The sequence below is a fragment of the Neoarius graeffei genome, chromosome 25 (genome assembly GCF_027579695.1).
Source record: "Neoarius graeffei isolate fNeoGra1 chromosome 25, fNeoGra1.pri, whole genome shotgun sequence".
NCBI classification, from domain to species: domain Eukaryota; kingdom Metazoa; phylum Chordata; class Actinopteri; order Siluriformes; family Ariidae; genus Neoarius; species Neoarius graeffei.
The window spans coordinates 24,168,860-24,196,102 of record NC_083593.1 but is presented as its reverse complement, the minus strand read 5'-3'; the positions used below and the strand labels follow the sequence as shown (position 1 = coordinate 24,196,102).

Sequence of the window (27,243 nt, the reverse complement as noted above, 5' to 3'; positions counted from 1 at the left end):
GCCAAATATTGGCTCATTTGAAATTTCATGACAGCAACACATCTCAAAAAAGTTGGGACAGGGGCAATAAGAGGCTGGAAAAGTTAAAGGTACAAAAAAGGAACAGCTGGAGGACCAAATTGCAACTCATTAGGTCAATTGGCAATAGGTCATTAACATGACTGGGTATAAAAAGAGCATCTTGGAGTGGCAGTGGCTCTCAGAAGTAAAGATGGGAAGAGGATCACCAATCCCCCTAATTCTGCACTGACAAATAGTGGAGCAATATCAGAAAGGAGTTCAGCAGTGTAAAATTGCAAAGAGTTTGAACATATCATCATCTACAGCGCATAATATCATCAAAAGATTCAGAGAATCTGGAAGAATCTCTGTGCGTAAGGGTCAAGGCCGGAAAACCATACTGGGTGCCCGTGATCTTCGGGCCCTTTGACGGCACTGCATCACATACAGGCATGCTTCTGTATTGGAAATCACAAAATGGGCTCAGGAATATTTCCAGAGAACATTATCTGTGAACACAATTCATCGTACCATCCGCCGTTGCCAGCTAAAACTCTATAGTTCAAAGAAGAAGCCATATCTAAACATGATCCAGAAGCACAGACGTCTTCTCTGGGCCAAGGCTCATTTAAAATGGACTGTGGCAAAGTGGAAAACTGTTCTGTGGTCAGACGAATCAAAATTTGAAGTTCTTTATGGAAATCAGGGACGCCGTGTCATTCGGACTAAAGAGGAGAAGGACGACCCAAGTTGTTCAGTGCTCAGTTCAGAAGCCTGCATCTCTGATGGTATGGGGTTGCATTAGTGCGTGTGGCATGGGCAGCTTACACATCTGGAAAGACACCATCAATGCTGAAAGGTATATCCAGGTTCTAGAGCAACATATGCTCCCATCCAGATGACGTCTCTTTCAGGGAAGACCTTGCATTTTCCAACATGACAATGCCAAACCACATACTGCATCAATTACAGCATCATGGCTGCGTAGAAGAAGGGTCCAGGTACTGAACTGGCCAGGCTGCAGTCCAGATCTTTCACCCATAGAAAACATTTGGCGCATCATAAAACAGAAGATACGACAAAAAAGACCTAAGACAGTTGAGCAACTAGAATCCTACATTAGACAAGAATGGGTTAACATTCCTATCCCTAAACTTGAGCAACTTGTCTCCTCAGTCCCCAGACGTTTACAGACTGTTGTAAAGAGAAAAGGGGATGTCTCACAGTGGTAAACATGGCCTTGTCCCAACTTTTTTGAGATGTGTTGTTGTCATGAAATTTAAAATCACCTAATTTTTCTCTTTAAATGATACATTTTCTCAGTTTAAACATTTGATATGTCATCTATGTTCTATTCTGAATAAAATATGGAATTTTGAAACTTCCACATCATTGCATTCCATTTTTATTTACAATTTGTACTTTGTCCCAACTTTTTTGGAATCGGGGTTGTACTTGTCCAAGGCAGTTTGGTGTGTTCATGCCATATTTGGTGTATGTGATGTCAAGATCTTGCTGACTTTGAATTGCGAAGGGATTTGGGACAACTAGCAAGCTCTTGAAATGGCGAAAAAATAAATTTATACGTTACACCATGCAAACAGGAATTGTCATAAATTCAACATGCATTGCCTGATGTGGCTCAAACTTAAGTTATTAGATATAATGGTTCTGATTATCTGCACATGCACAAAGTGACCCTCTGGTATAGCGCCATCATTTGCACATAGACAGTAATGACTCATTGCCGAAAAATTCATTGCCAATGGCGCATATATCACATTTTTTTGTTTCACTTTGCTTTTTTCAGTTTGCTTTTGTTTCACATGTCAGATGCGTATGCATTGTTTGGGCAAATGTGACGGGTTGTGGACTCGGAGGTGCAAGCTTGCAGCTATATTTATTATTAGGGCCAAAGCGTGCGTGCGTGTGTGTGTGTGTGTGTGTGTGTGTTTAAAATAAATTTTTTTAAATATCGGTCATTACACAGTGGTGTGAAGCTGTGAAGTTCATCTTTGTGTTGAAAATATTTTCACTCGTTCGCTTAACTCACTTGTGAATACATTTGCTACTCAGAATAAACATCATATCTTCACACAACCATCTAATATCCTCTAATAATATATATTGTATATCACTAAACTTTTATATGAATGTGCTGTCATTTTGTTGATAAACTTGCACTAATGACTGCTTTCCAATCTTGCAGTGGAGATGGGCCATCTGCTCTCTCTGTAATACCTTTAGCCCGGCGCCTTTTCTCTTTCCACTGTGATCCTCACTGTAAGGAGCTGCAGGAGCTTCAGGCTATGGAGGCTTGCCTAAGTAGCACAACGTAATGTTCAGTCACTCCTCTGTTTTCTCAACATATTTAAAGTGCCATTCCACCATTGGATGTATTCTTTGGCATAAAATACAATATATTTTGACAACATATATAAATGGTATCATTAGATAGAGAAATCTTTTAGCTTCAAAATGATATATCAAACATAATTTTTTGACAACGACAAGTATATTAATTTTGCGACCAAAGTCACCTACCCTTTTAATTTCTGCGCGTGATGTCATCGGCAGGTTCCCCTTCTTGTGTACCACGTGACGTGGCACATATCAGCAATGGCGGATAGAACACGATAAAAATAATACCAATAAATCTAGCTAATACCAATAAATCTAGCTAACTGAAAGATTAACTCAAAATTTTTCGCAATTTTTTTGGCCCCCATATACGAGGAGAAATGACTCTCTCACTTTGGGGGTTTCCTGGTCTAAAAATAGACCGACACGTGGTACACAAGAAGGGGAACCTGCCGATGGCATCACGTTTCACTACCGCGCGGAAATTAAAGGGTAGGTGACTTTTTGGTCGCAAAATTAATATATTTGTCGTTGTCAAATTATGTTTGATATATCATTTTGAAGCTAAAAGATTTCTCTGTCTAGTCATGTTGTCATAAAATATATTGTATTTTATGCCAAAGAATACATCCAATGGTGGAATGGCACTTTAAGATTGTGACGTAATTCTGATTTTCAATCAAGTCTAATCAACATACAGGGCTGCTTTTATACACCCTTTATAAAAATCACATTCTATTTGTTAACCAGTGAATATAATGAGAGGCATGAATAAGTGCCCGTGCCCCCGAGAATCATCTGGATACCTTCTTGTGTGCATCTCAATGCCAAACACAACCTTGCACCAAAGTTACAAAGTGGTGTATGATGCAGGATTTTTAATAAATATCATTTTCATGCAACCTTTTTTTTTTCCTCCCCTTCTTACGTGTGTTGCTGCTTAGGATTGGGTGGAAAATATCTGAATAATTGTACAACCCCAATTCGAAACAATTGGGATGCTGTGTGAAATGTAAATAATGATTTACAAAATCATGGAAACCCTATATTTCATTGAAAATCATACAAATATTGAAACTGAGAAATTGTGTTTTGAAAAATAAATGCTCACTTTAAATTGAAAGCCAGCAACATGTTTCAAAAAAATTGGGACGGGGCAACAAAAGACTGGAAAAGTTGTAAAACTATTAGTTGTATAAAAAAAAAAAGTCCCCACTAATTAGCAACAAGTCAGTAACATGACTGGGTCTAAAAAGAGCATCCCAGACATGCCAAGTCTCTCAGATGTAAAGATGGGGAGGGGTTCACCACTCTTTGAAGGACTGTATATTGTCTTTAAAGATGGCAAATAGTGCAACAACTTAACATTCCTCAACATAAACTTGCAAAGAATTTGGGGATCACATCATGCATATTACATAAGATCCTTAAAGATTCAGAGAATCCAGAGGAATCTCTGTATGCAAGGGACAAGGCCAAAAACCAACATTGGATGCCTTTGATCTTCTGGCCCTCAAATGGCACTGCATTAAAAACAGACAATTTTGTAGTGGAAATTGCTGCTTCGGCTAAATACTTCCAAAAACCATTGTCTGAACAGTTATTTGCTGCATTCACAAATGCAAGTTAAAATCATTATATATCTATGTCAGTATTCAGAAACTCCATTGCCTTCTCTGAGCCTGGACTCTTTTATGATTGACTGAGATGAAGTGGAAAACTGTGCTGTGGTCTGACAAGTCTAAATTTGAAATTCTTTTTGGAACTCATGGACACCACATTCTCTAGGCTAAAGAGGAGAAGAACCATCTAGCTTCTTATCAGTGCACAGTTCAAAAGCCAGCATTTGTGATGGTATGGGGCTACATTAGTGCTCATGACATGGGCAGCTTGCACATTTGGAAAAGCATCATTAATGCTGAATGTGATATCCAAGTTTTGGAGCAACATGCTGCCATACAGTTAACATCTTATTCAGGGTCATAAATGGCTGCCTAACAGGGTGCTAAACAGGCCGGCTGAGTGCTAATCTGGCCTGCCTGCAGTCCAGACCTGTCGCCCATTGGAAACATTTGGCGCATTATAAAACGAAAAATACAACAAAGGAGTCCCCGATCTGTTGAGCAGCTTAAATCCTAGATCAGGTAAGAATGGGACATTTCACTCCTAAAACAACAGCAACTGGACTCCTCAGTTCCCAAACCTTTAGTCTTGTTAAAAGAAGAGGTGATGCAACGCAGTAGTAAACATGGTCCTGTCCCAACTTTTTTGAAATGTGTTGCTGCTATCAAATTCAAAACGAATGCTATATTTTTTGAAACAATTAAATTTCAGTTTCAACATTCGATATATTGTCTTTGTGCTATTTGCAAATCAATAAAAATAGTGTCAGATGTTTTTTGGAAATGGGTCCATCCGTCCATCCCCCAATATAAAAGTATTATTTTGAAATAGAATGTCTTTTTTTTTTTTTTTTTTTTTTCCTTTCCTTCAGGCAGTGACTTTTTGCAGTATGTCAATTGAATGGTCTCCTTTGCATTTTAATTACATTTCAACTTGGCATCCAATAAAGTTAATCAGTGTAGAAAAAAAGTGTCAGTAATTGTGCCAATTCTTCTAAATTCCCTAGTAAAAATCATACCCACTCTCTACCCCGACAGTCTGAATCTCCCCGTTTTGTCCATAATTGTCAGTTGTAATTAAAAAAAAATCAACTAAAAATGTACTATTCAGTGTGACAGTGAATAACTGGTATATTTATTGCATGTTGTGTTGGTTTAAAAATGAGTTTCATAGTGTAATAGTTTATGCAGCTAGAGGTCATGCAGTCCTTACATCTTTGTAAAGTATGATTTTTAAATAAAGCACAGGGAAAAGGATTAATAAGGATTTCTTTACAAGGAAAATGATTAAGGATGTAAAATTAAAACTATATAATCAATAGTTGGAGAGGGTGAGTCTTAAGTTTTTTGTTTGTTTGTTTGTTTTTTGAGTATGGTTTGACAAAAGATTAACATGGGCTGTGCATATCCAGAAAATAGTGGACAAAATTAAAAAAAAAAAAAGTTTTAAATGTAATGAGGTGCTTGGAGGGAAGTGAATGGGCAGCAGACAGAATTGCTTTGAAGTCCATATACGTCAGACTAATTAGGTCAGTTTTAGATTATGGATGTATTATTTGGATCAGCAACAAGCACATCTCTAAAGAGGCTAGACATTTTACAGCATCAGGCACTGAGAACATGTACAGGTGCATTTAAAACAATTCCAGCAGCAGCACTGCAAGTGGAAATGGCAGAAATACTTTTAGAGCTATGAAGATTACGGTTATCATTAAGTTACTGGGGTAGTTTACAGGGCCATAAGCAAGCTGATTCAACAGACATCATAAAACCTTGTTGGGAAAAGGAGGTGGCAAAAATCTTTTGGATGGACAGTAGCAAAGAAAGTAACAGAACTAAAAGTACATCAATTAAATTTCAGTCCAACAGTACCATTACCAGCAATACCACCTTGGATACTTCCAGATGCAACAGTAGATTTGACATTGTTGGAAAAGAGCATGGACAAAATGTATTCTTAATACTCCTACTGCACAGTCATATGGTTACTATAGTTATGTTCAAATCTACATAGACACATCAAAGAGTTTAGACAATAAAATTGGAGTGGCATTTATTGTTCCAAAATTTCATATTAAAGTAGGGAGAAGGATTGGTTAAGGATTGTCATATTGCAATATCATCTGCAGTGCAATGGATAGAGGACACGAGACCACTGAAAGCAAAAGTTTCAGACTCCAGTTCATCTTTGTCAAGTTTATAGTACAGTCAGACAGCAGGCCAGATATTTTATTAGAGATCCAGCAAACATTCTACAGAATTCAAATGATGGGTTTGACAGTCATTTTTGTTTGAGTTTTGGCTCACTGTGGAATCCCAGGGAACGAAATGGCTGATAAAATTGCAAAAGAGGCAACAAAAAGAAAAATTTATTTGGCAGTTTCAGTAAGCAAAACAGAATTTAAGAGTATCCTAAAACAAAGAATGAAGGAAAATTGGCAAAAGCAGTGGGAGGGAGAGATGACACGATGTTGGTTCTACAAAATCCAAAGGAAAATGGGAACACGGAGCAGCACCGGCAGGAACAGAAGAGAGGAAACAATCATATAAAGAATGAGATTTGGACATGCAGGACTAAATACCACATTATTCAAGATAAATAAGCACAGATGTGTGATTACTGTGGACAGAAGGAGACACTAGATCATGTAATAAACCAATGTCAGAGATACCAAGAAGAGAGAAACAACATGCTACAAAATTATAGGAAAAGGGAGATGCAGTTTGACCTCATGGATGTGATGTGAGAGAACTTTAGTGAGAGCTACAAAATTCTATTTGGATACTTCAGATAATCTAATTTAATATTAAAGAGGATCTGAGGTTTTTTTCCCCTCTCATTTATTTCTTAAAATAGTTTAAATTATGAATTGATTCACACTTCCTACCAGTTTAGTAAAGTGGTAAAAGGAAGGAATAAAGCATTTAAACTTCTTTAAAAATCCCATTCTCAAGATGTGCTGATGGTTTATAAAAGATCACAGGCAGGCTACAAAAATGAACCTTTTGGAGAGAATACTACAATAGTATTGGAAGGACTGTGCAACTATCGAAAGTATGAGGCATGGTAAGAAGAATGGGAGGGATTCAAAGGAAATATGAGTTGCCAGTATTAAACAATGGAGATATAATGGCAATAAATAATTCAGAAAAGGCTGAACTCTTAGCCCAGACGTACAGGAGAGTGCATAGCTCAGAAAATCTCACCAAGGAGGCTAAGCTAAACACAAGTCAAGTTTTAGAAAGTTATCCAACAGTTTTAGAAAAGGAGATTTCAGGAAATCCATTGGATTTGCTTATTAATATGTTTGAATTGAAAAAAGCAATTACTTCCGCTAAACAGTCTACACCAGGAATAGATATGATATAAAATGTTAGCGAATATGTCAGATAATACACTGGAAATAGTATTAAAACTATTTAACAAGATCTGGGATTCTGGTCAACTTCCATCAGCATGGAAATATGCAACAATAGTGCCTGTTTTAAAGCCAGGGAAAGACCCATCTGACCCTTGTAGTTATAGACCAATTACGTTAACATCACAATTGTGCAAAACCATGGAATGGATAATTACAGTAAGATTAACCCATTTGTTCAAAAACAATGGTCTATTTTCTCCATATCAGGGTTGATTCTGCAAGGGCCGTAATACAATGGACTCAGTATTATGTTTAGAGTCTGATATTAGAAAAGCACAAACTAATAGGGAGGTAGTAGTAGTAGTGGTGGTATTTTTTGATCTAGAGAAAGCCTATGATATGCTTTGGAAAGAGGGTTTGTTAATTAAGTTAGAATCTTTGGGAATAGGTGGCAGGGCATATGATTGGATTCTGGATTTTTTATTTGATAGGAAGATATAGGTAAGAGTAGGTGCAGACTATTCCAAGGTATATACAGTAGAGAATAGAACACCACAAGGTAGTGTGGTGCCCATTATTATTTAACATTATTATTAATGACATCATCTTAACAGTTGAACAAGGTATAGGTAAATCTCTCTATGCAGATGGTGGGGCCTTATGGATTAGGGGCTACAAATTATCCTATGTCAAAATAAAAATTCAAGCTGCAATAAATGAAGTAGAAAAATGGGCAAATAAATGGGGATTTAGATTATCAATTTCTAAAACACAAGTAATATGTTTCTCAAGAAGGCATAAAATCACACCTATTTCTTTAAAATTGTATGAACATCCTTTTGAGCAAGTCAAGGCAGTAAGAGTTCTAGGAGTTTGGTTTGACAAAAAGCTAACATGGAAGGTCCACTTAGATAAAGTAAAAAATAAATGTAAAAAGATTCTCAACATTCTCCGGTGTTTGTCAGGACAAACTTGGGGAGCAAGCAGAGCGTCCCTACAAAACATATATTGGGCACTTATGAGGTCTGTGTTTGATTATGGATGTTTAGCCTATATGTCTGCAGCAGAATCAAACATCAAAATGTTTGATGTACTACAAGCTCAGGCTTTGAGGATCCGCACTGGGTCTTTTAAAACATCCCCAGTGTCATCAGTGCAGGTGGAAATGCCTTTAAGGATTTGGTTACAATTGATGATGACATATTGGGTCAAGCTTCAGGGCCATTATAACAACCATCCTGCTAAAAAAGTTATTATAAATAAAAGATTGCTGAGAACATCATGAATCCAATTTCCAAAGTTTTGGATGGATAAGTGATGTTAAAGCAAAGCGTATTGGTTTACATCAATTACAGTACTGCCCTACAGTCTCATTATTTCCAGTTCTGCTATGGTTATTCCCTTTACCAGATGTAGACTTAACTATTCATCAGGAAATAAAAAAATAAATCAAAGAAATTATCAGTGAGAGATATTGTTCAAAATTATTTGGATTTTCATTTTTCAAATAATACATGTATATTTACAGATGGTTCTAAAGATTCCCCCCAAAAAAGGATGTGCTGAAATCAGCAGTGTATATTCCAAAGAATAGAGTGAGTATTAAGAATAGTGATCGACAATGTGACAAATGTACACAGCAGAATTGGTGGCAATATTGTTGGCCCTGGAATGGGTAAAAGAAAATGCAATAAACAAAACAGTCATAATCTCAGACAGTTATTCATCACTGGAAAGTATTCAATCTGGTAAGTCATTTAGAACAGATGTAATCAACGACATCTTTATAACATTGCTTGAAATGGATTCCAAGTGCATTTCAACTAGTTTTCTTTGGGTACCTGCTCATGTTGGTGTGGAGGGAAACGAACAGGTTGACAAGCTGGCTAAGCAAACGCTTAATAATAAAGAAATAGAATTGCAAATCCCAATTAGTAAGGCAGAGGTTAAGATTTATATCAAGTCCTGTGCAAAGTCAGCCTGGCAGGAGTATTCAGATGGCAATGAAACAGGGAGACATCTATATAACATTGAAAAACAGGTAGGGGGCAGGAGTCCGAGAGAAGAAATCATGATCACCCGTTTAAGAATTGGATATGCAGGACTTAACTTTTCTCTAAACATAATAGGCAAACACCTAAGCGGAAACTGTGAACATTGTAGCCATCCAGAGTTAGTAGAGCATGTACTACTTCAATGCAAGAAATAGGAACATGAGAGAAATGAGCTTTTTCAATCTTTGAATGGTTAAACATCATAATTTCACATTACCTGGTTTATTATAGAGAGCATCAAGTCAGATATATCATTATATTATCAAATTTCTGAAAGATACAGAAATAGCTAAAAGAATATCATTTTTTCCCTTCCTTCATATCACCTGCTCCACATTCCAGCCCAGTCGGTGGCGGTAATGCACCTTTAAGTTGGTTTGCCAACCGCCATAAAAGAAGAAGCACTTTCTACCAGCTGGTGGCGGTGATGCACCAATTTGCTGTTTGCCAATCGCCAAAAAAGAAAACAACTGAAGAAGACGCCGCAGCAGTAACAGGAGCCTCCTGTGCATCCTTGAAATTGCATCCCTCAGCAGATGTAAATATTATGATAAAACCGAAACCAGAGGTAAATTAGCGTTCATGTGAATTTATGCTTTATTCTCAGAATAAAAAAGTACTATCTTCTATTTATGTCGTTATGTGAAAAAAATTACGTGCAAAAAAAGTGCTCGAAGTTGTGTTAAGGTTACATAAGTAAATTTAGTTGGCTAACTGTATGCGCAGGGAGAACAATGTAATCATATTGAATTTTGCCCCCTTGCATTGTAGACCCTTTTCTGTTGTCAGTCTTAGTCATTACATATTTTTGTGAAGACTCTGAGAGCCACGAAAAGGATCCTGATTATTTTCTGTGTTCGTCTTTATTCGCTCCTTTACCATATCCCACAATCCACTGCGCGGTTGGGAACTTCCGGTGGCCAGCCCCAAGCTGCTGATAATGGTCCAAAAATCAATATTGGGCTATATAATCAGTTTCGATGTTCAAATATCAGATGTTCAAATATTATTACAGGTTTACATGGTCTCACAGATTTAATGTTGTTGGCTAGAGTTACAGTGCTGAGTAGTTGGAACATGTATTTCACGTATACAATGCAGAGTGTGAAAGTGAAAGGGCTGTATGAACGATAATATAAGGATGACCAATTAAAAGCTTCTGTCCTGACGAAAAATGCAATGGAACCGGTAACTAGACATATAAAAACAATCTAATAACGTTTTCAGCTTACATCTGATATTTGCACATCGAAATTGATGACAAATTGTAAATGTGCAATCATTTCGAGCAATATTAATTTTGAAAAAAATTTGAGACCATGTAAACCTGTAATAATATTTGGACAGCCGATATTTGAACATATTTTAACACAGTATTTGAACATAACTGATTATATAGTCCAGTATCGGTTTTTGTACCGTTATCAGCCAGGCTTGCAGTACTTGAGTCCAAGACTTGGACTCAAGTCCAACTTGTGCCCTGATTTTAAGGACTCGTGACTCGACTTGAGCACTGATGACTCAGACTTGGACTTGGAATCGTGCATTAACTGCGTGAGGACTCATAAATTGGAGATGACTCTCTTTTTTTTGTGTGTGTAACATGCCATAATAATTTGGCATAAGATATATTTATATCTACATTAATTTTTGTGCAAGAGTGTCACACCTGCATGCCTTAGCGCGTGCATCAGACTCTCGGGCGTGCTCCAGACAGCCCGCATGCCAAGCGGACTCTCGCGTGCACGCCGTGATCGACTCGCACCTGCCCAAGATTAAGGCGCAGTCGGTGCGCTGATATAAAAACTGTGAAAACGTGCTTAGTTTGCAAAGTATTGAGTTGTGTTGCTGATACATTACTTAGCCTTATTTCCTTGTTTGGTTTCCTGATCCCTGATTTCCCGTTTCTCGTCTTTGATTCTGCCTAGTCTACAATAGCCTGTTCGTGTCTCACACGACCTGTTTCATGATTTTGCCTGCTGTTCTGGATTGTTTACCTGTCTTCACTTGTATTAATAAACACACCTTCTGCACTTACATCCATCTCCCAACCATCTCTGACAGAATACTTCGTACTCCCTGACAAAATGAATGCATGTTCACCTGCTCATATGTCATGTTCAGGAACAAACTAATGTTAATGGCATTAAAGCAGCCAATGTCAAATGGTGCAGTTGGAGTATTGGACTTGACTCGGACTTGAACACTGGGGACTCAAGACTGGACTTGGACTCAAGGTTTAGTGACTCAACTACAACGCAGTTATCAGCAGACTGGGGCTGGCCACCAGAAGTTCCCAACTGTGGAGTGGATTGTGGGATATGTGAAGGGGGTGAATAAACTGTGCAAGATTTAATTTAACATGGCAACAAGATAAACTAGTTTATGAAATCATAATGCGCGTGCACCATTTACTTAATTTGTGTTTTCCGTTATGTATTTCTAGATGAGTTCTCACATTAGTAAAAAAAAAAAATTCTTCTAACATTTTGGTTAATTTGTGCATTTTTCTAAAGGTATCTTGCCTGTGTAGCATCTAGGTACATCTAGGCCAAGCTATTTTATTAGTGGCATTATGTTTTTGGACTATTGTTGAAACATTATTTAGATAATTATTAGCTCTAGTTCTGCAGTGCTTTTATAGAACTAGAAATCTACATTGTACAAGTTCTTTCAGACGAAGAACATTGCACAGATAATTATTTGGTTATGATTTGATATCCGTAGTCTTAGAAAGTGTAATGTGACGTACCTATTTAGTGCAATTGTTATCAAAGACTGCCAAGGACAGTGTTGCTAACATCTTTCAGATGAAAGTAGCAAGCATGGTCCAAAAAAAAAAAAAAAATCGCTAGATTATATTACATCCTAATTCTCATTTGTGATTATTTGCATATTAGAGGGAGGAAGGAAGGAAGACTTTTGGAAGACATTTAGAATAGAGAATGATAATTTTATCAGAATAAAAAACAATACATTTATTTCTTGTAGAAAGAAGTCCTTTTTGGTCACAACCCTATAATCTTTTACACTTTAACACCCCCCCCCCCCCCCCCCCCCCCCAACTATACTCTTGATCAAGAATGCAGACGAAAAGAAGCAGTGGTAGTGAAGTCAGGATTAAGGATTGACTAACCTATTTTTGTTTTTGTCAAACCCCGTTTCCAAAAGTTGGGCTGCTGTGTAAATTGTAAATAAAAATAGAATGTGGTGATTTGCAAATCATGGAAATCTTATATTTAATTGAAAGTAATACAAAAAGAAAAAATATCAAATGTTTAAACTGAGAAACTTCATTATTTGAAAAATATGCATGTTTTGAATTTGATGCCAGGAACACATTTCAAAAAGTTAGTATGGGGGCATGTTTACCACTGTGTTGCATCACCTTTACTTTTAACACCACTCTGTAAATGCTTGGGAACTAAGGAGACCAATTACTATAGTTTTTAAACTGAAGTTTTTTCCTATTTTTGCCTGATTATAGGATTAAAGCTGCTCAGCAGTTTGGGGACTCCTTTGTCATATTTTTCATTTCATAATGTGACAAATCTTTTTCAATGGGTGACAGGTCTGTACTGCAAGCAGCCACCTAACTCTCACACAGAAAAAAGTATTGTCCTACAGATACACAAATGCACTGATCGGCCATAACATTATGACCACTGATAGGTGAAGTGTATTCTTGTTACAATGGCGCCTATCAAGAGATGAGAGATATTAGGTAGCAAGAGAACAGCTAGTTCTTGAAGTTGATGTGCTGGAAGCAGGAAATATGGGCAAGTGTAAGGATCTGAGCAAATCTGACAAGGGCAAATTTGTGATTGCTGGACAACTGTGTCTGAGCATCTCCAAAATGGCACATCTTGTGGGGTGTTCCTGGTATACAGTGGTTAGTACCTACCAAAAGTGGTCCATGGAAGGACAACCGATGAACTGGCGACAAGTTCATGGGTGTCGAAGGCTCATTGATTTGCATGGGGCACAAAGGCTAGCCCATATGGTCCAATCCCACAGAAGAGCTACTGTAGCACAAACTGCTGAAAAAAGTTAATGCTGACAGCTTTCTGTTTTAGCCAGCATGAACTTAAAAAAAAAAAGTTACAGAAGGAATGCTTCAAGTAGGCTATGAAGTTTAAAAAAAAAAAAAAAAAACCTGCCACTTACATGCGGTACAGATCAGACAGGGTTGTAATGCAAAATAAAATGTGCATGTGCAAGAATGGATCTTGATGCCTCAGCCACTGTTACAACAGAGCGGTCTGAGGTGTTAAATCGGGCTGCATGATTCTGGAAAAAATGTGAGTCATTAATTTTTTTTTTTAATCATTTTTCTTCTCATCTCATCTCTAGCTGCTTTATCCTGTTCTGCAGGGTCGCAGGCAAGCTGGAGCCTATCCCAGCTGACTACGGGCGAAAGGCGGGGTACACTCTGGACAAGTTGCCAGGTCATCACAGGACTGACACATAGACACAGACAACCATTCACACCTACTGTCAATTTAGAATCACCAGTTAACCTAACCTGCATGTCTTTGGACTGTGGGGGGGACTGGAGCACCCGGAGGAAACCCACACGGACACGGGGAGAACATGCAAACTCCACACAGAAAGGCCCTCACCAGCCACGGGGCTCAAACCTGGACCTTCTTGCTGTGAGGCGACAGTGCTAACCACTACACCACCGTGCCGCGTACATGTTCATTGCACTCATTAACCTGCAAAAGTAAACACAACAAAACATAGGATTGATTCAGGACTGGCATATCAACAGAAAAGTGTCACTCAATTGGCCATTGAATTAGGGTAATAAAAACAGGACTCTTTATAGAAAACCTTGGACATAGTCCTTTTTACGCAGCTGCTTGAAGGTTCTTTGCCAAGAACACAAGTCTGTCAATATGTTGAGGCTTCAGTGAGGAATACGTGTTACAATGTGTGTCGTCCCCCCCCCCGGTATTGAACACCCTTTCGGAAGGGGAGCTTGTAGCAGGAATGCTGTATTTCCTTGCTAGCACAGACAGTCTTGGATAAATGACCCTTATTTTCCCTCCACCAGATTAAGGGGTCATCTTCACTGTCAGTATTGCTTGACTGCAGATATGACTGTAGTTCTGAGACCGCTGCTTGCTCTTGATGTGAGGCTGGGTCAGATGTCACCTCATTGCCTTTTGCTGCTTTAAAAAAAGCTCTCAAAGGTCTTTTGGCTCTTCTTCATGGGGGTGGGGGGGCAGTTGAGGGGGGACTTTGCTGTAAAAGAAAGATCATTAGCATAGCTAATCTTAACCAATATAATATCACCAATGTAACAGTTTAAAAGAACACTGTCTAATGAGTTAGCCTATAGGTTAACTTGTGTAACCCACTTCCAGTGACTTGTGTTAAGCTAGGCTAATGGTGTCAGCCTGAGTTATTGCATGCACAGAGAAGAGAAAGGTAGCCTCTTATCTAACTCTGGGGTAAACAGCAAATCTAATTTCCCAAAAAGTTGCTGTGTTCCTTTAAGACTAAAGTACACAATCACATTTTTGCAACCATTTAAAAAATATGCATAAATATTATTGTGAACATGATCTAATTTAAATACGTACCATAACTGAAATGATGCCAGTCATCTCATCTGTCAGTCTGGCTGTGACAGTGGTTTTGTTGTGCTCACTGACGTATATTTCATTTTGAACCTTGAATTGAGAGTTGTGGCAATGTCTAGCAGCTCCTGTATGTTTGGGTCACTGTACTTTTCCTGATGGTATCCCAGAATCCTTGACTTAAATGATCGTGAGATTTGTGTCATCTTCCTGCACTACCACAACTAATGTTTCAAAAAGGTGAAGAACTGGCTTCACAGAGGAGATGCTCACATATTGCTCTCCTGAGAGGGCATCAGTGAAGTTTGTCAATGGGCAAAGGGTATTGTTAATTGCCTCAAGGACTTCAAGATCCTGCCATGTGGGAATCGGGTATCTAGCCTTCCAATAAGAAGAGAGCATGTGTGAAATAGCAGGTAGCTGTTCAAGTACCCTCTGGACCATAGCTTGTCTTGATCCCCATCTTATTGGGCACTCAGTTTTAAGCTTGTGTTCAAGTAGTTTGAGCTCCTTTTGGGCCTCACCAAGCTTCCTCTTCTGCCTCCAACTGTAACTGAAGCAAGCCACAAGCTTTTTGCATAGACCTACAGCGCTTTCAATTCATGAATCTTTCATTGCATTCTCTAGAACAGGGGTGGGCAATTATTTTTTCCATGGGGCCACATGAGAAACAGAAAATTTTGTGGAGGGCCGGACCAAAAGGCTGAACTAAATTCTGCATAATATTAATTGTATTTCTTTATATAAAGCAATAAATAACATTGTTTTTACAAGCTGCTAAGACTGGTAAGAGTATGGAAAAAACGAGGTTGCCTTACAAAAAATGTCATTTATTCAATCAAATTTCCCAAAACAATGGTTAACAAAATATGAACGTTTGTACCTTTTTTTTTTTTTTTTTCCTTTCCAGTCACATTCACCCCAAAACACAATAAAGACATCACAATATTGTCTTTCTACTCCAAATATCAAGCAAGATACATCATATTATAATAATGATGCCCACATTTGTAGTTTAATCACCTCATTTGGTGCTTTTCGCCGGAGATCGGCTCTGGCGCCTGCTGGTGACGTCACACGATGTGATTGGCTGGACCGTTTGAAGGATGACGTACAAGTTTGTGGTTGGTCTGGACAAATTACGGAAGTAGTTATCGCGGGATTAGGTTTCGTGGGATTTCATGTCATTTTCATGTCGCGCGCATTGCGTTTTTGTTGAACACAACTTCAAAATAAAAGCAATGCACATTCAGTCCATGCATGAGGTAAAATTAGAAAATACGTTTATTTTGTAATTTCTCATTAACCTTACGCGGGCCGGTCAGAATGAACCAAAGGGCCGGATGCGGCCCGCGGGCCGTAAAATGCCCTGGTCTGCTCTAGAAGGAAAAAAAATACACTTGAATCAATAAATCATCTATCATCAACTTTTATTATTAATAATAATAATAGTAGTAGTAGTAGGCCTAGTAATAAAACATTGATGTAGGCTTACATAAGTATAAACTATTATTATTAGCTTCTGTTGCTGTTACGGTCATTGTTATTGCTGTTTTTAATATCACCATACTAATTGGCTAAATAGCATAGGTAAAAGTAGCAACCTGTGCCCAAAACACTGAAGCCTTGTCCAGTTGTTAATGGAGGCTGCTTTTACAATGTTTGACCCATTGTTTGTAGTTATGCACACTTTTTTTTTTTTTTCCTTTTACAAACTCCAAGATGTAAGAGAATCCTTTAGTCCCTATGCTGGAGCATCACCTGTGTGATCCTCGGGGAGGGGGGAAAGCAGTCTGTAGGCACTGGCTTTTCATGGTGAAATCACTCTCTATGAAATGGACAGTAAGACTCGTATGTGATTCCATGGTTTGGCTGGACCATAAATCTGTTGTTGCAGGAAATGCACCATTTTTCAGCAATTCTGTCTCTTCTATTGCTCAGCACTGAGTGTATTGAGGTATTTCACCTGACGTCACAGGGTCACGTGACGCCCCGGTGTCCACCATTTTGGACGGCAAGCTAGCTAATGTCAACAACAGTAGCTGGTATGTTACTGTAGCAATATTTACGTTCAGTCATTTGGATGACTGTTAAAACCTTTCAGTTTCAAGTTTTTCCTTTACTGGATTTACTAGTTTACTGAGCTAGCGCGCGATGGCTCCCGGCTCGGCCGCCGAGCGCGCGATGGCTCCCGGCTCGGCCGCCGAGCGCGCGATGGCTCCCGGCTCGGCCGCCGAGCGCGCGATGGCTCCCGGCTTGCCCGAGCGCGCTAGCTCAGTAAACTAGTAAATCCAGTAAAGGAAAAACTTGAGACTGAAAGGTTTTAACAGTCATTCAAATGACTGAACGTAAATATTGCTACAGTAACATACCAGCTACGATGTTGTTGATATTAGCTAGTGCTAACAGCTAGCTGCTAGTACACTGCTACAACTACACCGACCCTAATAATACAGTTCTTGGTCATTGCATGGTAACAGCAAATTTATAACGGGCCATGTCTCAACAGACTAAGAAGTTATTTCAATGACATTTAATAACATTTTGTTTATCCTGAGGACCGAAAGTAAATGAAAATGTGAACAAACCTTAGCTGTAATCAGATGGCGACCACCGGCTCCAGGGACGACCCGCTGATGTAGGCATGTTACCCAGCCTGGTGTTTAACGACATAGGTATACAGATCATGTGGACCGAAGTCAGGTAAAGACGAGGGCTTCGTGTACTTCCGTACGTCAGTGAACAATCCTGGTGGAAGCAGGTAAACGTCGTTCTCTAAGCCTGCTAACCTCAATTTTTGCAAATACCTCTCCCTCTGCTCGCCCTGTAAATGCCCTACATCACTGGATAGTGAAGGTGTTTTCTGCATCTCGCTCCTTTTTCTTTTATGTTTTTCGTTTGTCGCCTTCCTCGCATTCAAACTGATTCGAGCCGTGCCGTCCAAAATGGCAGCATCACATGACTTGGTCACGTGAGTGAAATACCTCAATAGAGCAGGTAGTGCAATGTGTGAAAAATAGTTGTGGGAAGGTATTGAGTAGTGCTTGTCCAAGGTGTTGATCATTTTCCTAAATCCTTTGTTTTGTAGTGTTAATGGGGGCCATATCTTTGGCTGAGTGATGTCATCTTGTTATCTCCTCATGTTTGAGAGCTTGATGGATATGGTGATGCATTGTGCAAGGTTTCGGTTATTGATGTCTCTGCTGGTGGGCGACGGGCATTTTCAGTTGATGTTTTCTTGCCCTTGACAGCTTTGTCATATTGCACTTTGTGGTGATGTTTAAGGTGATTTTATAAACTTGTGGTGTTACCATACGGTGCTGATATTATGGCAAAATGCTGCTTGCAATGTAGTTAAGATTGACTATCATAGTTTTACCTGAATCCAAAATACTTCTACACCATTGAATGGGAACCTTTTTTCAGTATGAGCATAGTGAGATCATTCAGCTGGTTCGCACCACTATCAGCTGGGTTTTCTTCTGGATTCATTTTGGGGTGGTATTTCTCCCCCCCCCCCCCCCCTTCCTTCTTACCATAAGCAGAAAAAAGGTTATCTCTCACACTCATTTGCCATTGTCTCTCCCATTCGCTCTACTCCTCTACTGCTGGTTTTCTGCTACACTACATCACGTGGTGTAAAGCAGCATCATCATTGGTTGAGGGAGAAAGCAAAGACAATACAGAATTATGGGGCACTTGATATTCCCTGGGGAAAAGTAGGAGCGCTTGTTTTGATGCAGCTAATGTAATGCAGAAGAGCCATCGTCATTTTAAAAAATGCGATCACATAGAGGTGTGAATCAAGATTGATTTTATTATGATGAACTGTGCAGGCCTCACGTTTAAACTTTTTTTTTTTTTTCCTACATTACAACAGGGGCGTGCCCAAGACTGGTTATTGGTTTGAAACTATATATATATATATATATATATATATATATATATATATATATATATATAGATATATATATAAAATTTTTTCTTTTTTTCTATAGCTGGCTATTTTTTTTTTCTATAGCTCTGAAAATGTCCTGCTGGCCCATAGGTTACATTCCCTTTTGAATGGTGGGGCCATGGCTTAGGTTAATATTACTACTGTATCACATACTTTTAACAAGTTTAATTATTTGGGTGTTCTAAGCTGATCTTCAACAATCCCCTGTCCCCTCCCACCACCATTCTCCTTACATCTGCAGGGTTACTGTTCAACTGTCTCATTTTGATTCTCCTCAAAGACACGTACATACATACTTGTAATGATGGTTAGGCTGTCAAAGGATTGAGGCAAAATTGGGCATTTGTGGATTTATTCCTGGAGACAGGCACATGTCTACATGAGTGACTTCACTTTTTTTTTTCGGTGTGAAAACATCAGGGTCTGTGCTCAAGTACACTGCTGCTTCTTTATTTCTTTATATATAATGCTTGCGCGATGCGCTTCGTGATGTACTGCTACCCATTAAACCACTGCAGTGATGCTTTCAATTTAGGCCTACCAGGGATTGTATTAATGCAGAAATTGTGCATTTTTTACACATGCCAAAAAAAATACATGTTCAGAATTTTAATGCGTCCCGTGACACAGGGCTCCTACTTGAATTTTTCCCGATTGCCTTGGCAAATCAGTTAGATTATGCTGTTTAGCAAACAAAGCAAAAGTGAACAGAACGAAAAGGTCACAGCATCCTAGTCACTTTTACGTGACGTCATCGCAACTGCAGATATCTGGATGTGGGCTTTGGACGCGATATATTTTTAGACCTAATGCTTGGCTCAACTAGCAGCATGTTTATATCCTGATAATGAGGTATTTTTCTTTATCGGGAATTTCCCATAACATTCTGGCACGAAACCTGCCTTGAAATATTGGTAGGCATCTATACTTTTGTAAGCCTTTTGCATCTCTGGTGTATTTAGAAGTCCCGAATACAAAATAGTTCAGGATGTTGTAGTGTCCCAAATCCGGTAGCTGGTTTGACAAACACTTCAAGTGGAATAAATACATTTGTGGGTAAATTAAGAAGAATGACTTTTTGGTCTAATGTAAACTCAAACACAGTGAAATTCCTCCTCTGCATTTAAACCATCTGAAGCAGTGAACATGCTCGCGCGCGCACACAGTGAGGGAGAGAATGCAGGATGGATGAATAAATAAATACATTTGTGGGTAAAGTACATCAATCTGTGATTGTTGCGTGTTTCAGCTTTTGAATGTAATGTGATCTGCTGGTATAACCTAAGTCTTTAATCACTTCAGAGAGATTGTACTGACTGCAGTCATCTCGATTTTCATTAACTGTCGTGACTGTTTTTGTTTACCCGGCAATATGGTTGACGCTACACCGTGACCGTATGTCGTGTCGTCCCCCCCCCCACACACACACACACACAGGAGGACAGAGGACGGGAAGGAGCAGTAGCCTAGCCTAACAATAAGCAGTACTGGACAATGTGCAATATAAAGTGCAATATCTCTCCTGCTGCCCCTTCCTCTCTTCCCCATATCTTATTCTTTTTATATTTGTATATGTAAATACTTAAATTAAATTATCTAGGAGGTTTTTTTTTTCTCTATTTTCTATTCTCTGTTTATCCTGTAATGATGCTGGAATCTTAATTTCCCGGAAGGAACCCTCCCAAAGGGATCAATAAAGTTCTATCTAATCTCTCTCTCTCTCTCTCTCTCATGAATGAATGGCCCACAAAAAAATGCCAGGGACCCCATTTTGGCCAGTTCCAGGACCCAGAACGAAAAATCACTGCACCATCCCTGACTACAATATAAAGCTAGAATCAACATGCATGTGTTTTGTAGCCTTTGAGCAGGTAATCAATAGTCCATGCAAGCCCATGGCCCTTAACTTGACCTATGTTCACAACTGATGCCAGAGAAGGGTAATCTGTGCTGAATGGCTGTGTGCAGTATCCTGCGTTGATTGGATGAGTGATGCGCAATTAATATTCATGGATAACGTGTGCAAAAATGGCGGAGCCTTCAAACCAGGTACAAGTGAGCAAAACACTGTAGGTACAGCACATCTCCGCAACTACATTTCCCATAATTCCCTCCGTTCCTACCCCAGACGATATCCGCTTCATCTCCTCATTCATTGCGCCACGATTGGCTCATCTCATCTTTCACTGCACCACGATTGGGTAGTGCACTGCTGTAAACCATGACGCAAGCTCGCCCATAAATTGGGCAGACTGAGCAAGATTCCCTCCTTTCTCTATCTCACCAGTGCAACCAGATGCCGGTCGCCTCTTTGACTCTCTCTCGGACCGGCATGCTAAGAAGCGCCTCTGGCTCTGATTCTCTCGGACCGGCGCGCTAAGAAGCGCTTTTGGCTCTCTCTGATCTCTCTCTGCTTGACCTCCCGACACGAGTCTCCCATGTCCCGCCGTGCGAACGCCTCGCTACGGATGTGCGCGGTTGCCAGTGCCGCGCGGTTGCCAGTGCCTTGCGCCTTCGTCCTCCCAAACCCAGTGCGTGCTCTCTCTCTCTCTGACCAACACTCCATCGGTATTAAAAAGAGACACTACAACCTGCAGGTGGAAGTGAAGAAACAAGGGAACAAACACGTTGTGTATGGACCTCTGGCCACTGTTAAAAGGTACCTCAGTTGTGGTGTTTTGCTTTCGTGGTGTTTAAAACCGGCTATCGTTATTACTACACCGTAGTAACGCAAATCAGGAAGATTAAAGGTGAGCAGTTCCCTCCACGTCTTCAGCTAACGAATGTTCAACCAAGGACCTTCTGGATCACGAGATCCCGCCTGGGAAGGACTTTTGCAACATAGCAGAGCTGAAGTTGAAGCTGGGCTCCACTCTTTTCAGAAGAAGTACACTGAAATGGAGGATCGCTAACGAGCTCCTTCATGCTGTCACATGAGTGGTCCCAAGTAAGGGTGTCATTTGGGCAACATTAGTCTTAATTTGATTAGTTTATGTGAAAAGTGCTCTTTAAACCTAATGTTTCAAGTGTGCCAACAATAATGAGACAGCTTTGGTTTGATCATATGTTATTGTATCTCAGTTTTATTCTGGTAGATAGGGCATACAAAAATCTATATCTATTTATCGCTCTCTTTAACATTTTCTTACCACGCACTATTATACACAACTCAGCATTTTTAGGCTTCAGTACACTAACGGCTGGTTAGCTTAGTTGGTTAGCACTTAGTGTTTATAATGCCAAGATCGCAGGTTCAATCCCTGTATGGGCCAACGATTATTTATGCGCCTTTGTTAAAATCCTTTGTCTAATCAGTCACACAGAGCACCTACGGTCCCCTCCCCCACCTTTTTCGCGTGCTTTCACTTACCTGCAAACACACATACTTTACACACATTATTACTACCTCATATTACCATTTTGTGCCTTGATTGTTAAATTGCTGCTAGTATTATTGAATGTATCTGATCAGTATTATCCTCACTTGATTTTGTAATTTTAATAAATTAAATATTTACAAGAAACTGTCTTGTCTATTTTGCTGCAGTATTATTTGAAGCCATCCTCTGCCATCAAAGAATTCAGATTGCCTTCACTGATCTAGTGTATCACTAGAGTAATTCATTCATTAATTTAATAATTAATAGAAATATTACTTATTAATGAACTAATATTTTATGAGACTGATTTGATTTTTAATAACCTAATTGCATCCAGATAATTTTGGTGCCTTGTGTCAAGTCAAGTTTTTGTATAGCGCTTTTAACAATAAACATTGTCGCAAAGCAGCTTTACAGAATTTGAATGACTTAAAACATGAGCTAATTTTATCCCTAATTTATCCCCAATGAGCAAGCCTGCGGAGAAGGTGGCAAGGAAAAACTCCCTCAGATGACATGAGGAAGAAACCTCGAGAGGAACCAGACTCAAAAGGGAACCCATCCTCATTTGGGCAACAACAGACAGCATGACTATAACAGTTTTAACATGACAGTTTCGTTGATGTTGTAACTCTTCACTGATGGAAGAGTTCATGACTCTTCACTGATGCAAAACTGTTCATGACAACTGCAGTCCTAAAGTTAGCAAGTCAACTGTAGTCCTCAGCCATAAAAGCATTACTGTAAGAGTCTAGAGCATCCTCCAGGTGTAACTTTCAACTGTCCTCCTGGGGCCATCCTCCACAGGAGTGATGCGATACTGTTGGAGCGAGACTCCAACCAGACACAGGGCACCAGGATGGATCAAGCAGGTCCGAGGGACAGGAGAGGTCAGCATCTCGATCCCAGGACCGACATGTAACTCATGCCACTTTTCCACCAAAGCAGTTCCAGGGCTGGTTCGGGGCCAGTGCTTAGTTTGGAACCGGGTTTTCTGTTTCCACTGACAAAGAACTGGCTCTGGGGCCAGAAAAACCGGTTCCAGGCTAGCACCAACTCTCTGCTGGGCCAGAGGAAAGAACCGCTTACGTCAGCGGGGGGGGCGGTGTTGTTAAGACCAACAACAATAACAAGACCGCGAAAGATCGCCATTTTTAAGCGATGAGAAGCAGCAGCTGTACAAACGCGAAGTCCGTTGTTGCTGCTGCTGCTTCTTCCGTGTTTTTGTGTCGATATTCGCGCCAAGGTTTATGCAGACGTAACTGACGTATAAGCCTAGGTCACAACCGGACATACGATTTTTTTTTGGCCGTGCAATTTTTGCCATTTCCCAAATCTCATCTCATTATCTCTAGCCACTTTATCCTGTTCTACAGGGTCGCAGGCAAGCTGGAGCCTATCCCAGCTGACTACGGGCGAAAGGCGGGGTACACCCTGGACAAGTCGCCAGGTCATCGCAGGGCTGACACATAGACACAGACAACCATTCACACCTACGGTCAATTTAGAGTCTCCAGTTAACCTAACCTGCATGTCTTTGGACTGTGGGGGAAACCGGAGCACCCAGAGGAAACCCACGTGGAGAACATGCAAACTCTGCACAGAAAGGCCCTCGTCGGCCACGGGGCTCGAACCTGGATCTTCTTGCTGTGAGGCGACAGCGCTAACCACTACACCACCGTGCTGCCCGTTTCCCAAATCGCTACGTTTTTTGTTCATGGAGAAAGACGCACGTTGGCTGTAAGTATGTCTTGCAACCTGAAAAAAAAAATAAGCGCCTGTAGAGTTTGACATGACAAAGAACCTCTGCGGCCGGTCTACGGCTCGAAAATCAGCACATCACATGCGCGCCCTCTGTGCGTTTTTTGCATGTAGACCGGCCGTAGGAGCACGTATGGCCGGTTGTGACTGAGGCAATACAGCGACGTAATGACGTGGCTTCCCTTAGCACTGCGAGCTATGGAAAAGCAAACTGGTTCTCAGCTGGCTCGCAAGTTGAACGAGTTGTGCACCAGCACTGGCCCCGAACCAGCCCTGGAACTGATTTGGTGGAAAAGGGGTATCAGAGGGACAGATTTGGGGGGGGGAAGAGAAAACACAGGTTGTTGGGTATGCCCTAAAAATGACACAAGTATTAAGTCTGTGTGGTAGGCTCACAGAGACGAGAGTTTTGACATCAGGCATAACATACAACAACGGCATGTTAATATGGTTAAAAAATATCATGACCTGCTCTGGCTGGATGCTTGATTGGGTGATAGGAGCACACTCCTCAGCAGTGAAGGGATGCAGATGGGACCCTTAGGGCTGGCCAAGACAATTCAGTTACATTTCACCGGGTCTGGGACATGCGACAGAATGTCTGATGGCCGATTCCCTGCAGGCTGCGATAGCCTGTCGAGGTCTCCACCCTCTCCAAAAGACTTCCTGTTGACTCCATGTAACTCAGAGGGACAGATTTGGGGGGGAAGAAAACACAGGTTGTTAGGTATGCCCAATGTCACTTGAATAAGTAGGAACAGTATACATATTGCACTGAGTACAAGCAGGGACTCCGGCAACCAACTACGACAGCATAACTAAAAGGGGAGAGCCAGAAGGTAACACAGGCATGAGGGAGCCCCGGGACATAAAGCAGCCAGCCACTACACCGTCAACAAACTTGAGTGAGCAAGCGAGTGGGGACTGACAGCATCCATACGGTACATCCCAGTTTACCAAAACACACTGTCTGAGGACCCTCCAGATCTACACCTTTTACCTCATAAACACCATTAACAAAAGGCTTGACTAAACAGATATGTTTTCAGCCTAGACTTAAACACAGACTGTGTCTGATTCCCGAGCATTACTTGGAAGGCTGTTCCATAACTGTGGGGCTTTGTAAGAAAAGGCTCTGCCCCTGATTAGCCTTCACTATACGAGGTACCAGCAGATAGCCTGCACCTTTTGATCTAAGTAGGCATGGTGGGTCATAGAGGACCAGAAGTTCACTCAGGTACTGTGGTGTGAGACCATTTAGTGCTTTAAAGGTCAATAGTAGCATTTTATAATCAATACGAAATTTGATTGGGAGCCAGTGCAGTGTGGATAAGACAGGTGTGATGTGGTCAGATTTTCTAGTTTTAGTAAGGACTCTTGCTGCTGCATTGTGAGAGGACTGGTATTGCACCTACATAATTTTGATGCCCCGTGTGCGGAGTGCAGTTGTGCCCACAACACTGACAGGTTGTAGCTTAATTACGGAGTTTTTCACAAAGAAAACTGCAGAAAACAACTCTGCAACAGTGGCAGACTGTAGTTGTGAGACTGTGATGACCAGTTTGCTGCATGTTGCAGACCAAATTTTGCCAAATGCCAGGTCTTCTGATTCCTTCCATCCATCCATCCATTCAATCAATCATCTGGTGTGTTTTCATTTTATCGTGTTTGTTTGTTTGTTTGTTTGTTTGTTTGTTTATTGTTCACTTGAGTATTAGGTATTTAGTCATCTGCACTATTACCAAAATTTAATGATCAGTATTTTGAACAACTCGTGCCATGTTGCATCACTATTCACCTTGTTTGATGTGAAATAAGTCTCCTTTGGAACAGTACACTGCTTGTGAGATGCAAGTGGGTATTGTATAGACTTTTGGGTTTGGTTTTTTTTTTTCTTCTGTTTTTAGAGTTGGGATTAAGTAAAATTATAAGTAAACTATAGCCTTTTCCCCAGCATGTTGAACTGGTAAAAATCTGCTCTAGATGTCACCAGAAGCCACAAAATTAACCCTTATATTTCAAAATTTTCTGGGGGAGCATGCCCCTGGATCCCCCTAGCTTATCTATGGTGGTGTGTGCTTTGCACTTTGCTGTGCTTGGGGGGGCACTACTTTTTCCAGTTTTTCTAGAGGAAATGCATAATATGGCAAAGATAAATTTTTACAAAAAGAATAAAGTTCTCTTTCAACACCAAATACAGTACAATGAAATATAAAAAAAAACCTGAGAAAAGCCCTTTTTCATATGTAAATGTGACCAAGCTTTTTCCATACCACCATGTATTTAACTGCAATTTTTAACTAGGACATGCAATCTTAAGAATGCACTGCATCATAACCTATTCAGAATGTTTTTGCTTTGTAGTAACATACCTGGAGACAGACAGACATATACGTGAGTGACTTCACTGTTTCTTGGTGGAAACACAGCAGGATCTGTGCAAGCAAAGGAAAACGCAATCAAAGCTAGGTTTGTGCACTTTATGGCTAATCAGTGTGTACACTTGTGGTCTAATGAAAAATACCACAGCTCCAAATGTGGCTCCAAAACACCAACACTGGCAAGGGCTGCTTGATTATGGTGAAATTCATATTATTAGACACAATTTTTAACTCTATACACACCTCCCCTGAATTTCACTAAATTCAAGCAGCAACAGAAAAGTACAACTAAAAGCAACACCTGACACGGGGTCCTCAATAACAGGGCAGCCAACCAAAAAAAAGGTATCCTATAAGGATGAAGTGGAAGAAAAGAATATAATATCAGCAATTACTTGCTTGATTCTAGCAGTTATTTGGCAACATGCCAGCTTGCATGCTCACAATGTAACATACATATTAACATTTGGATTTTAAAATCATTTATTTAAATAATAAACATCTAGTTATTTGTACTATGGTGTCAAATATGGTCTGAAAAATGTACTGTGAAGTCTGGAAATTTGAGTATGGATGTTGTATGTTACGTCAAAGATGTCTTCTATCCATTTCCAATGGATGTAGCCTTGGCCTGGATAAGAGGTCTTCAGGCGGTACCCAAACTTCATTGCATGTTTTGACCCTTAACCACAACTCTCTCCAGTTGGTGGGTCAGCAGTGGTGGCCAGGTCACTGCCCCTTTCCTCCAGGCTTCCAGCTAATATCTTCCCTCTTAT

At 40.1% G+C, this 27,243-nt stretch overlaps 2 protein-coding genes across 5 annotated transcripts in view; both read left to right on the top strand.

Annotated features, from left to right (window-relative positions):
• Window positions 1-9,809, top strand: part of smyd4 (SET and MYND domain containing 4) — an 85,980-nt gene extending 76,171 nt beyond the window's left edge. The window contains exon 10 of one of the 3 annotated variants that reach the window (XM_060909105.1): window positions 9,742-9,809. Coding sequence is in view for 1 of the 3 variants with exons in the window: in XM_060909101.1 (XP_060765084.1) it covers window positions 2,210-2,339 (130 nt within the window). In the remaining 2 variants the exon portion in view is untranslated. Of the gene's footprint in view, window positions 1-2,209; window positions 4,757-9,741 lie in introns of those variants that run through there. The other 2 variants (XM_060909101.1, XM_060909103.1) reach the window with 2 other exon arrangements.
• A 68-nt stretch (window positions 9,810-9,877) lies between these two features.
• Window positions 9,878-27,243, top strand: part of LOC132873483 (cytochrome c oxidase assembly factor 4 homolog, mitochondrial) — a 30,005-nt gene continuing 12,639 nt past the window's right edge. The window contains exon 1 of one of the 2 annotated variants that reach the window (XM_060909107.1): window positions 9,878-9,967. The gene's annotated coding sequence lies outside the window, so the exon portion shown is untranslated. Of the gene's footprint in view, window positions 9,968-26,454; window positions 26,556-27,243 lie in introns of those variants that run through there. The other variant, XM_060909108.1, reaches the window with a different exon arrangement.